Here is a 13327-nt window from a genome sequence, read left to right as displayed (position 1 = left end):
CATTCTACATGATATTAAAAAAAACTAGTATCTGATTTCGTTGTATTATTTTTATTTGAAAAATCACTTTTATTGTTAATGAGTTTTTTTTTATTATTTAGATTTTTGTTGTTTCCACATTTACAAATATCTGATGCAGATTTCCTCGCGTCTAGCATTTCTACGAAAAGATTTTTATTGTGTTTATAATTATTATATTGGAAAAAAATTAATTTTATTGAAGTTATAAAACTCGTGTTTTATTCCTATTTTTAAACTTCGTACACTGCGGACTTAAAACCGATGCACGCGATGAGTTGTATGGCAACCGTAAGAAGTGATACAAAAAAAAAAACATTCCACAAATTTACTATAAAAAATGTGAATAATACAGAAAAACGATGGCGTCGACAACGTCAACATTACCACCATCATCATTCTCACACACACAAAATAACAACCAACACCATCACAATCCGAAAAATATATACACTGAAATCGAGTACATACACACACAACACAACTTTTTTTAATTTTAGGCGATAACGGCGAGGACAACAGTATACAAGAACGAACGAGTACGAATACGAATGATTGTTTTCTAACACACGCACACATTAACAAACAGACGACTGGCTGACTAACGAGTTGAGCAAGCTGAGAGTACTTTAGTTCATAATATTCCACAATCGCAAAAACTAAACCAAGAAAAAATCACGCACACACTCACATGTATAAGGAAATATACCAACAAAACTGGGTTTGTGCTGGGGTGGTCATATCCTTTCGTATTGAAAATTTAATATAAAAAACTCATACTCTTTTTATATTCAAAATCTTCTTCTTAGCTTTTCACAATGAATACATAACCTACGAAAACGAAAAAATCGAAGTATATTTTTTTTTCTTTACAGAATTGTGATACATTTTTTTAAATATTTTTAGTTTGTGAAAAAAATAATATTTAGATTTTATTATTTATTATCTTTAAAGAAATTATGTTTGGTCGTTTCTCTGTAACATATCAGTTGGTATACTTTTCCAAAACCAAAGAACCTCCTCTTAGTGACCTCTATTAACACAAATACATATACATTTTTTTATTTTTTTATTGGTGGCAGGAAAATCACTTTTTTAATAATATTGATTTTTTCTATTCATTATAATTTATATTTTTATTTATTGAGACTTATATGACTTATATTTTATAAATTTTTGCAATAGAAAATTGCCTTGAAACAAAATCCTTCCATAATATAGATTTTAACTGTATTTAAAAAAAATCACTATAGAACAAGGCTTTTCCATAAAATCCAGAAGAGACACAGAAGGTTGTTGTGTATGTGTATGATTTTTTATTATTAAAAAAAACTTTATTTTTATATATATGAATATATAAAAGATTTTAGCGCTGTTGGTTTTACCCGAAATCCGTTCGTCTCCGTGGTTCGCTTAAACTAACGCTCGTAATCCATTTCTACCTCTTACAAACTTAAAGTTTCGTTAAATTTGTAACAAATAATGCTCGGCACTTAACGAAGCACATTGGCGCCCTTCATTGCTCTTTATGACTCACCGCCTCTCTCCAGTGTAAAAACTGACAAAACTACTCGGTCATTAGGACGTACATATACAGAAACGCCATAATACATATGTATTCCGTATTCTATTACAGTGGTAGAAAAAAACACAACCCAAATTGAAACAAAGCCAGTTTGCATTATATAGAAACCATTGCTTTGATATTGTTTTAGCAGACAGTATTTTGTATGTTTTGTGAAAATGAACTTATTTCGGCCCACGGTTATGTTTTATTTGAAACAAAACACATGAGTTGTTTTCGTTAGGATTCGTTAAGTCTTCGTTTAGTTTTTTTTAAGGATGACAGCTGTCAAAGACATTTTTTATACATTTTCATAAGGAAAAACGTTGACTCATTTTCTAAAGTCTACACCTAAATGGAAAAAAGGATACATTTTCAAAATTAGCATGGCATGGCTTTATTTAAATTAGGCCAATTTGTTTATACATAACTATGTATAGATTTATGTGTGTGTTTGTTAAATTTGTTTTATAGCCATACAATTCTTTGAAAATATGAATATAAGGGAGGTAACTTTTCGCATGTATCAAATCAATATGATAATGTGCTAAAAAATATCTCTTCTGAAAGCATTTAGCTTTCATTAAAACGCTGAAAAAGATAAACCTACTAATTTAATTTTTATGTTTTTTACTAATTTTGCCGTTTATAACTAAAAAACAAAAATGTTAAATTTTTAATTTCTTAAATTGTAACTTTACTCGATGTTATTCTATTCGCCTAAAAAAGTTATACCTCTAATATGTATTTTATATTAAATTTTATGAAATCTATGTCACTGTTTTAAGTGTATGTTTTTATTAATTTTCTACGGCCATGTATTTAAATTAATTTAAAAAAATTAAAAAACAATTAAAAATTTAATTTAACAGTTTTTGCACTATTTTCTTAATAGCATTGTTCTTTTGTGTGAAATTATCCAACGAATTAATGTTCTAGTATTAACTTTATTAGTGCTGACATCATAAATGACCCGTGTTTTTTAGGGTGAGAGTTTTAAAACTCTTCTTTCACTTCACGTTAGCTGTAAAAATAAACAATATTGATGTTTTTTTTCTTACCTCACTCTTTAATGTTCTGTTTGTTCTTTTACATACAAACTCACATATCCACTATGTATGTATTATTGTTTATTTTTCTATTCATAAAGTTGCATGTATATACATACATACATATGTCAGCATATTTGTATAAGAATATACATTTATATAAAGACATGCATAGTAATTTAGCGTAATAATATAGAAATGTTTGATTACAAGAACATTTACTTAATAAAGTTAAAACATATATTTTTTAAATAAATTTACACCTTAATAAGAATACAATTTTGTTATTTTTAATAGAATGATTTTATGTTGTCGCACCGAAGACCGAGCACTGAACTTTAACAAAATTTACCAAGTTTGGACGCTCCCTTGTACTGGTTGAACTCTTTATAAGGATTAATGTAATTAAAAAATAACTGAATTAACATAAAATATTAACTATTTCAATATCATTCAATGTCTTGCCTTCTTAATTACAATTTTTTTCAAAATTTGCCCTTCTATGCGTATGAATAATATTATATCATTTGTAAATGCGTATACGTTATGGTACAACTCAAATTTTTATAGACAATTTAAATGATATAATTTTTCTATTTTCTTAAATTATAGACGATTTTGCTATAGATATTCTCAACTGATATGTTATTTAATTGATATAGTTTTTCTGTATTTTTCTTAATCTGAAATTATCACAATTAGAGCCTAATTTAAGGATCTAAAATAGTTTGTACATATGTGTGTGTTTATATTTTAGTTAAAAGTCTTCGTTAAACATAATTTTTTAATTTTAAACCGATTGTAAAGAGTAATTAAAACAACAAAATTTAGCAAGAGCAGGGTTAATTTTTAAAAGAAAAAATAAATAAAAACTAAAATGTTTGAAAACTTTCAGAAAACATTCATTATTCATTATTTCTATACAACGAATCACTGTGCAAGCTAGTAAATATTCTATGAATATATCCATATACATAGTATGTTTTTATATGAATATGTTTAAAACTACCTAATTTTATAATTACTTTTTTAATTTCGCTAATTTGTTTAGAGTATTTAAAAAAATATTATATGTATATATTTCCCATCGGATTCTATTTAACATTACCCAGGGGAAAATAATTGCGTATTACATTAGTTAATTTAATCTACACACATACATATACATATATGTATATGCATGTATTTAAATTAGGATGGGCCATGGCTAATGGTTATAAAATAGTTATTGAATAATCCTAACTGAATGATAACACAAGTTTTTTTCGCCTTTAGTCGAAATCTATTTAGCAGTACTTAACTGAACAATAGGATAAAAAATATTTATTTTATATTTCTGTATTGAAAAGTCTACCAAAGGATAAACTATAAAACGACATGATACGAAAAAATTTATTAATTTTGATATAAGGTAATTATTTCTTTTCAACATAATAACTTAACATTTTCTGTTGTGGTTTGTTATAGGTGATATTTTTTAATATATGTACTAGATATTTTGATTAAATTTTTTTGTTAAAAGATCATTTCAATTATCAAAATTAAAAATTTCTCCTCTAACTATTTTTAAACAAAATTTAATAACTGCTAAAAACATTTTACGGGCAGGTCTAACCTCTATATTTTTATATATGTAAGCCTGAAATTACCATCTAGTTTTATACATATTCTCAAATAAGTATATTTCAAACGAGTAATTCGCCAGGAAAAACTTTACTTACCCGGTAACCAGGCAATTAATATTAGAGCAACGCGGGAGTATTTACTTTTGGGGTAAATAACTAATTATTTTTAAATATCGTTCTACAGTTTCTTCTGCGTTTATTAGACTATTCTCTTACTCAATGCTAAAACTTTAGCTAAAAAGACTTAAATCGAGTTTTTTTAATAATGATTGGACAGATGAAATAATATTACAAAAACGACTACTAATTTCCAGATAATGTATTAATAATTACGTTACCTAAATAACTCATTATTAAAATTTTAAGATTTTTTGTTGGGATGTTATTTCAGTTTTTAAAAACGACAAAATTCAAAATATTATTAACTGGACATGTACATATGTATGACATATACATAAATATAACTAGTAGAAAAATGCAAAAAAAGCAGTTAATAATAAAAATTTATGAAAAGTCCATTAAGTTGGCAAAATAAACTTCAATTCATATTGTAAAGTTTTCACTGCTGTCCATTTTAACACTATTCGAAGTAAACCATGCATTAAGACATTTACGTTGGATGGTTTTTTATAATATGAATTAAAAATATAAAACTTACATACGTATGTAAAAATATATGTATGTATTAAATACATATACATATATGCATGTACTATATATTTATATCCGAATTGTCGTTTGTTAGTTGATATCGTTTTTCGTGCCACATTATTTTTCTATAAAAACTAAAGTTCTGATGTGTTTTGTTTTGTTGCTCACATTGATGTTGTCATCGCAACAAAAATATACAAACTGGCAACCAAACAACAATATACATGCACACACACACACACACTAACAAAAAGCAAACAAAAAGGACAATAACATAAAATCCATTCAAATATTAGGTTAAATATTTCAGGACACTCTAGTGAACTATTGAACGATTTTCCACCTTATAAATTCGAACTTGAATTGAAAAATGCTTAAAACAGTAAACATTCATTATTATTATTATATGATAAAAAGAGAATCTTTAAAATGGACAATATAATTAATAGGTTTGTTTAAACAATTTTAAATAAAAGTTTATTTATATATTCGTCAAAAATGTAGTTTGTAAATCATTAAAACTGTGGACAGCCCAATTACTTACACCTCCATTCTAGTAAATAATTATACAATCGTGTACATTGTGTTTTACATACTTGAATGAGTTCATTTAAATGTCACAATGCAGTCAATTTTACGTGAAGACAGAAAAGCGTTCACTATCCGCACAAATCCACTTACCCATCATATGTAACTACATATGTATACTATAAGTAATATGACAAAAGGTACACTAGAACTATTTAAAATGTTCATAGTGTGCTTTCCTTATATTACAAAAAATTCTTAAAGCGATTCAACAAATAGATCTTGAAACCCATAATAATCGAATATTTTAATTATTTCTTAATAGTAGATATACAAAAAATATTTATATAGGCGCGAATACAAAACATTGATATTGAATATATACAAAGTTACAAACTTATGTCCATTTAAAATTGTATTGATGACATCATACAGAAAAAAATAAAACACTCATACATTCATGTATTTTTATGTATGAAGAAAAAAATTAAAGGAACGTAAAAGAAAATATGTACAAGTACATCGAATGAAATGAAAATTGAAAGAATATATGACGATAAAAAGCAACTGTAAAGGAAGTATGTTCTATTCTTTAAAAAGGGAAACGCCGAATAAAGAAGAATAAATAAAAACACTAACACTCTCACAACTATTACCATCAACAATAAAAACCAAATGTTAAAAATACACATACATTCATATGTATATTTAATACTCCCTTTTAACATTTTGATTAACCTATTTTGAGTTTTCTCTTTTAGAAACTTACTACCCTTTTCGAATGTTCCAACATTCCGTTACATCGAATAACGTTTTTTAACCGCAGACATACCTACATGTTCTCAATTTATTACGGCGAAATCAGTTTACAGCAAAAGAGAATTCAAATTCAAATAGAATTATATTACTTTGCCGTGTGTTCTTATAAAAATTTATTTTTGCCATGTCCTTTAAATTGATTCCTACGTTGTTTTTGGATGTTAGTTGACCTCATTAAAACTACAATAAAGTTGTGATGATATGAACATTTTTAAGTAAAAATGTATAAAAAATATAATTTTCTTCTTAAAAAACTTACCTCACTAAGTAAAAAAATAAATAATAAAAATATTGTTTAGATTTCTAAAAATATTTATCCTTTCCGTTTATTTATGTATTTTAAGGCTTTCCCTTAAATAAAATAATATTTATATAAACTATTCTTTAAATTTAGCCACAACAATATCATCGAATAGTGGACGACATTTAAGTTTAATTTTGAGTCGAGCGCATAATAAGAATATTCCAGATAATTTACGATGAATAGAATAAATTTCTTCTGGCGGAGGGCATAATCGATGTGCCACCATTGTAGGAACCAAATGAGCGATACGTTCAGTAGTATTCTAAGAAATAGGACAATAAATAGTAGCCAACATAATTTTTAAATAATTTGTACTTACTTGTTTGCCAAAATCAAATTCACCCTCATAACGGAACATTTCTCCCAATATCATTACTGCATCTACATGAGCCTCTTCCATTTGTTTAGTTTCATAGCCAGTTAGAAAACCCATATCTCTAGAAATTTCCAGAACTCCTTGGCGGTTGTTGTTAACTGCACACATTATAACCTAAAAGAATTTAAACATTTAAAAAAAATAAGTGTTCAGAATTAAGGCTGGGGTTTTCATTTCTTAGTAAGGAAAGATATTATACTTAGGTTTTGAAATTTGAATGAAATGTTTAAACTTAAGTACTTTCCTCCTATTGTGAACTATAAAACTGGCTCTAAGTATTCTAATTTTTTAGGAAAGTCTATATGTTTGTTATTCTATTAATATTTTATGCTTACATTTCTGTAATTCCGAATGAACTCTTTTTGATAGAATCGTGTAGAACCGAAGTCAATTAACATTAGTCGTCTAGAGTCGGCATCGTATAGGAAATTTGACCAATTAGGATCAGTTTGCATACACTGCAATTCAAATAGCTCACGTAAACAAAGTTTTAAAACAGATTCTCCTATATGTTTTCGATGGTCGTAGCTGCAAACAAAATATTATAAACTAACTCCCTAAAATAAAGATTCATTAACTTACCTCATTTCGAAACATTTATCCAAGGGCACACCTGGTACTAATTCAGTTGTTAAAACACTACTCGTTGTCAAATCTCTTACAACGCTGGGAACGTAGTACTCATTATAGGGTGCAACCATTTCTTTAAATTTTTCGGTATACTCAGCTTCTCGAGTATAGTCAACTTCCCAGGTCAATTCACGCTTGGCCACCTTCACCACATTATCTATGAAAAACCCATGTGGAAAGACATCCCACACCTTTAACATACCCACCAAGTTGTCTATATCACTTTCTATACTTTGTGCAACACCTGGATATTGTACTTTTATGGCAACAACCATTCCATTATTCAATGTTGCTCTATGGACTTGACCTATCGAAGCTGCTGCAAAGGGCTTATCGTCAAAATCTTGAATAGAATTGCGCCAGTCGGGTCCCAGCTGAGTAGACATTACTCTTTCGAGTTGCCAGTCCGGCATATAATCTGCCGCCTGACGAACTCTTTCAAAGGCTTTTGCCAATTGTGGAGACACCACATTGGAGTCTTGTATGGACAAAATTTGACCAATTTTTAAGGCTGCACCTCTTACTTTGCATAGTGTATCAACTATTCTTTCTGCATTTGCAGGACTAAATAGAGCTTCGGAAACATTTTTGGAACCACCCATTCCAAGTGCTCCCTTCGTTAATTCGTTAATAGTACCAATTCCTAAACCAGCAAATAGTCCACCAAATGATGCCATTCTTCCCAAACGACTTGACGGAACTTTTCTTTGTTTAGCTACGGTACTTAGTGAAGGTAAATTTCTTTGAGCTTTCGAATCTGTCGTGTCCACGTTTGAGGAGTTATCTCCAGCTACAAATGTTAATACATTCCTTACATATTCTGTATCAGCTTTGAACTCCTCTTTTTTTGATTTTGCTGGTTCTGTTGACCTCTTTTCAGATTCGGATTCTACAACTTGCTTACTTTTTGTTGCAGCCGTACGTAAACTAATTTCACGGTCTTTGTGCCTTTTAGATAATATATCTTCAAGTTCTTTCAGAGTTATTGAAGAAATATCTAAATTTGCGGCATCTATATTGGTTTGCATACTAACACGGCCACTTGCATTAGATGAGGATCCTCGTTGCTGGTCCATATGCACATGAGCATTTACTGTACCTGCACTACCTGTTGCATTTTCAGCACTTGAAAATTGATTTGAGTTCATTTTAAACTCTTGCGATAATCGTACTCCTGCTAATTGCTTTACTCCCTCAGCTACGGCGCAAGTTCTACCTCTGCTTTCTTCTATAAATTCTTGCAATTTTTTCAATTCTTTTGATGGATTTTGACCAGTTGATTTTAAATATTCAGCTCCAACTTTTAGATTTTCCTCCAATAATTCTCGTATACTTGAATTAGACCATAAATGTTTGCCTACTTTTCGTTGCTCATGACACAACGCCTCTGCAACCAGTTGCAGACCCCTCAACACCGCTAACATATCTTGACCAGCTCTTACCATCTTCTACTTATTTTTTAAATATTTCAACACAATATAACACATTTAAACTTTAAATCACATGTATTAATATTTTTCCTAAATCTAAACTTTGTATGTTGTTATTTTTTATTTTTTATTATGAAATATCTACAAAAAACAAGAAAATACTAACAACTGGCGGTCAATTATATAAAAACAATGATGCCGGACTTTAAAGAATGAAAGTAAACGAACATATGTTCTGTCAGTTTAATTTAGTAATGCCAAGTCTCTTGTATATTTAGAAAAATATTTTATTAAATATGTATTTAAATAATTTTTTAAAGAATAATGTAGATTTATTTGCATTATTACAGTAAATAACATTAATTTTCAACTAAAAAGTTAAAATTATCAAAAAAATGAAGATTTTTTTCGTTTGTCCCATTTTGGAAAAATTCACACAGTACGGCAACTTAATAAAAATAAAAAATATTTGCTTCAAATACATTAAAGACGTTTTTACGATTTATTTTTAAAGTTTTTTGCAAATATTAAATATATTAACAATTTAAAAAGGACAATAAAAAATTTGTATATTTTATGTTATTGTGATGTGTTTGCCAGTGTTAGAAATATTGATGCAGCTTTTAAAAAGTAAAAGACAATTTGTAATAAAGTAATCAATACAGAACAGAAAATGTTTGCAAAGTAATTAATGTCTACAATTTGGTGAACTATGCTTAAATTGAAGAAGGAAATACACCTGCTCGATGATATTTGCACAAAAATAGAAAAATATGTTATCTCCCAATAAATTCTAAATAAAAAAGTAAGTGGACAGCTTATTACATGATATTTGTACTGTTTTATTTTATTAATTTTTTATATACAGAATTTCAACTATTTATTGTTTTTAACTAAAAATGTAATTCTAACAATATTTAAAATTTTAGCACCATTCTTACAAATATATTATTAAGTATTTTTTACACAATCGTATTCCAATTGTGTTTGCTATCATACTAGATAAATTTAATAATAAACTTAGAATCGTCCAGCACGTTCTAGCTCATCATTGTCCAGGAGCTCATGGCCGTGCCTATAATTGACAACTTTCCCTGTAGTGACATCTATTAAGCGTAAATACGGATTCGGTTTTGTATTTCTTTTATTTCCTATTGAGGTGTATCCTTTTTGATACAGTTTGCAATATGGTACATTATAAAGATATATATACTCCCACACTTGTCGACATTTCCAATCTACAATAGGATTAATACGCATTAAAGGCGGCCAACCCGAATCTGTCATCTGCAAAAAGCACTTCTTAGTACAGAAAATCTATAACTTGTTTATTTACAAACCTGCATAACTTTTAAATCTTTACAATAGGGATCAGTTCTCCTGCAGCCCATAAATACAGCTTTTAATTTAGGATTTTCATTGCAAAGCTCCTTTAGAGCTTCTTTAATAGGACCCTTTTTCTTAATAAGATCTATATTGTAAATATTGAGGCAATCATTCACAAACTGGTCGATTTCCTCGAATCCATCCGGATCAGTAATATATAATGTGGGAATTTTTATATTTTTCAGACAAGCGTTCTTTTGAAAAAACGTGTGCAGCATGTGTAAAACTACTGTACAGTCTTTCCCTCCATTAAAAGACAGCAAAATTTCCTCCGGTTTATATAGTTGAAATACTTTATGCATTATCTAAAGAAAACATTATTATATATTATAAATTATTTTTATATTTTTTACTACCTCCAATATGTCCTTTTCTTTTTCTTTAATGCCTTCTTCAATATCTTCGAAATGCTGATATTTAAAATCAACCATGTCTTTTTGGTTTATTTTCTGTTCCTTCGAATCTAATTTAACTTCCATTGTTTAAAGAGTTGTATATTTTATAATTAATGTCTGGCAATCCGAACGACTGCAGTCGGTTTTTAGTAATTTTTAAAATATGTTGTATTTGCTCTTTAGACAAGGTGTAAAAGCGATTTTTTTAATAATTGTAGAATATCTGTAATAATATTTAAATTATAGGTATATTGTTAGAAGTAAAATTGTCTTGTAGTATTGAATTGTTCCTTAATTTCTGAGTAAGTTTCTAAAACTTATTGCAATTGTGTAATTGTAATTCAAATTTATTACCCTTTCTTACATCATTAATATTTACAGGAAAAACCAAAATATAGGTACTAAGTCTGGAAAGTTTAGTTTCAATAAGTGCTATTTGTTTTTCTTTAAAAAACAAATTTGGAAAGGATAAATTTATCAGTTGTTTTGACAAATTTGTCGTATTTAGAAATGATTATCTGGGTACTATTCTAGCCTTTATATAAAAATGATTAAGTCAATAAATTAGTTAGTTAATTTTGATCTGCGGAGACCATTAGAGTCCGTGAAATTTGATATAGATTTTTTTGAAAAAATAACATCTTTAAAACATTTTCATGTAAATCTAATTATGTATTAGCAGTTATGTGTTCCCAAGAAAGATAAGAAACATAAAATATAAAATTTATAGGTACACGTCCAATGTTGTACTGACTTTCATTATAAAATCAAAAATTGATTTTTTTTATTTTTACAATAATTTTACAACAAAAGATACGTAATTATTATGATGATATACACTTACAATTGGTGCAAAGATTTTATTTATCCAAAGTCGCTCGTTTATTTTTTGTTGCAAACTTTTAAACTAGTTAAATACTAAAATAAAATTAAATTTTTAAATATAATTGTATCTAAATCAAATAATTAATAATTTTTTCTTATTTTTAATTTGATTTTTTTACTTTTTTGTTAATTTTACTTTTGACAAATTAAAAGCCCAGCTGTTTTTGTTTTGATGGAAAAATCAAGAGTAAAAAGAGAGAAGTGTTCACGTGTAGTATTGATAGAGTTGCTAAAATAGTAGTAGATTTTGAAATGAATTTCATAGATACATATTAGGGGGGTAATTTTATTTATGATAATGATTTTTGATAATAAACATCAATAATTTTATTTAAAAAAACCGACCTTTGGGTCGATATTTTTAAACGTTTTTAAGTGCCCATTATTTTCGGTATGAAAAGAACTCAAATATTGTTGTGTTAAAATTTCAGTAAATATAGGCTACTGGAAATTGTTTTAATTGTTTAAAAGTTTTTAATTAAAAAAAGTTTGAATTGTATTATCCCAAAAAATATTGTATTGTTGTAATATAAACAAATAGTTAGCTCACACTACTTCAATGAAGGCGCACAGTTATTTGATATTCCTCACAATATTTGAGTATAATGAAACTGGTAACTATTATGCTAAACAAACAATGAGTTGAGTGCAAATTGATGATTCACTAATTGTGGGTAGCAAATGGAGTCACTCATGAAAGGCTTTCGTATTTCCAACGTTTATACTCAAGTTGGTATGAAAATGTCTATTTATTATTTGCAATATAATGAAATTTATTTTTCATTAAGATTCTTACCCAGTGGACTATGTTGTCTATTTTTTCAATTCTTGCATAACTATCCTAAGTATTTTATGACTTTTACAAACACCTTTTAATTTAACTCTAATATAAAACAAAATTTTTTAATGTATTACTTCCATTTTTAAATCACGTTTATGTATACAAAATGTGTGGGATTTTTAAATATCGATGAGAAACTTAGGAGTAACACGTATTTTGTATCACATAATATTAAAAAACAAATCATCAAGAAATACGCTGTTTGCATATGAACTTTCATCGAAATCATTTATTAGGTTAAAAGATTACCACGTTAAAGCAAGATAATTGCAATTACATATTGAATTACAAATATAACAATACTCTTTGGAAATTTGAACACGAATAAATAAACTCTGGGTTTCTCTTGAAGTGTATGTAATCTCCTTGGAGTTTATAAAAAATAAGTCTACTATGCATTATTGTTAAAAGCAATATTAGTACATACTTATTTATACAGTTAAATATTTATTTACAGTTAAATATTTAGATAATTTATTTCTACAAGATCTTATCTCAAAATTTAGTTCTACCGAATATGAGTGTGACAAAACTTATATTTGTTCATTCGTTTGATTAGTAATTAAAATTAAATTTATTTAAACTCGACTGATATACACAGCTACATTTGTATGCACATATAAGAATATTGATTTTATTAATCATGGTATACGCTTGTAAATCTTCAAAATTTTAAGTAATTACCCTTTTAAAACAAATGAGGTATTTGTGTATCATGTTCAGATCAGATCGTGTATAAGTGCAGATGAAAACTATTTGCGTAAATGATACATATGTCAGTAATTAATGTAGACTATATAATATATTTTATTTGTTATCAAAATTG

At 27.6% G+C, this 13327-nt stretch overlaps 4 protein-coding genes across 5 annotated transcripts in view; 1 reads left to right on the top strand and 3 right to left on the bottom strand.

Moving 5' to 3' along the window:
• Nucleotides 1-1441, bottom strand: part of LOC111691071 (sodium channel protein para) — a 59809-nt gene extending 58368 nt beyond the window's left edge. Inside the window, exon 1 of the mRNA XM_046946326.1 lies at nucleotides 1404-1441. The gene's annotated coding sequence lies outside the window, so the exon portion shown is untranslated. The remainder of the gene's footprint in view (nucleotides 1-1403) is intronic.
• The window catches only part of LOC111691070, a 97866-nt gene that overhangs the window by 66337 nt on the left and 18202 nt on the right, over nucleotides 1-13327 (top strand). The window lies entirely within an intron of this gene.
• On the bottom strand, nucleotides 6549-9133 carry LOC111691059 (atypical kinase COQ8B, mitochondrial). Its single transcript, XM_023453680.2, has 4 exons — nucleotides 7517-9133; nucleotides 7270-7462; nucleotides 6878-7048; nucleotides 6549-6820 (listed from the first exon to the last, which is right to left on the bottom strand). Exons 1-4 carry the CDS (start codon nucleotides 9007-9009, stop codon nucleotides 6632-6634), a joined length of 2046 nt encoding a protein of 681 aa, XP_023309448.2. The 5' UTR covers nucleotides 9010-9133; the 3' UTR covers nucleotides 6549-6631.
• LOC111691067 (FAD synthase) lies at nucleotides 9820-11693 on the bottom strand. Its single transcript, XM_023453691.2, has 4 exons — nucleotides 11620-11693; nucleotides 10737-10998; nucleotides 10335-10685; nucleotides 9820-10281 (listed from the first exon to the last, which is right to left on the bottom strand). Exons 2-4 carry the CDS (start codon nucleotides 10857-10859, stop codon nucleotides 10015-10017), a joined length of 741 nt encoding a protein of 246 aa, XP_023309459.2. The 5' UTR covers nucleotides 10860-10998; nucleotides 11620-11693; the 3' UTR covers nucleotides 9820-10014.

Source organism: Lucilia cuprina, chromosome 3 (genome assembly GCF_022045245.1).
Source record: "Lucilia cuprina isolate Lc7/37 chromosome 3, ASM2204524v1, whole genome shotgun sequence".
In the NCBI taxonomy this organism is placed as follows: Eukaryota; Metazoa; Arthropoda; class Insecta; order Diptera; family Calliphoridae; genus Lucilia; species Lucilia cuprina.
This window is presented reverse-complemented; position numbering and strand designations above follow the sequence as displayed.

Excerpts from the sequence above, each read along its gene's own strand:
- LOC111691059 (XM_023453680.2), bottom strand. The coding sequence starts at position 9,009 with ATGGTAAGAGCTGGTCAAGATATGTTAGCGGTGTTGAGGGGTCTGCAA. Across the intron at positions 7,049-7,269 it reads TCATTCGGAATTACAGAAAT|GTTATAATGTGTGCAGTTAA; the intron begins GTAAGCATAAAA and ends AAATTCTTTTAG. Across the intron at positions 6,821-6,877 it reads AATTTGATTTTGGCAAACAA|AATACTACTGAACGTATCGC; the intron begins GTAAGTACAAAT and ends CCTATTTCTTAG.
- LOC111691067 (XM_023453691.2), bottom strand. The coding sequence starts at position 10,859 with ATGGAAGTTAAATTAGATTCGAAGGAACAGAAAATAAACCAAAAAGAC. Across the intron at positions 10,686-10,736 it reads AAGAAAAGGACATATTGGAG|ATAATGCATAAAGTATTTCA; the intron begins GTAGTAAAAAAT and ends TGTTTTCTTTAG. Across the intron at positions 10,282-10,334 it reads AAGATTTAAAAGTTATGCAG|ATGACAGATTCGGGTTGGCC; the intron begins GTTTGTAAATAA and ends TGCTTTTTGCAG.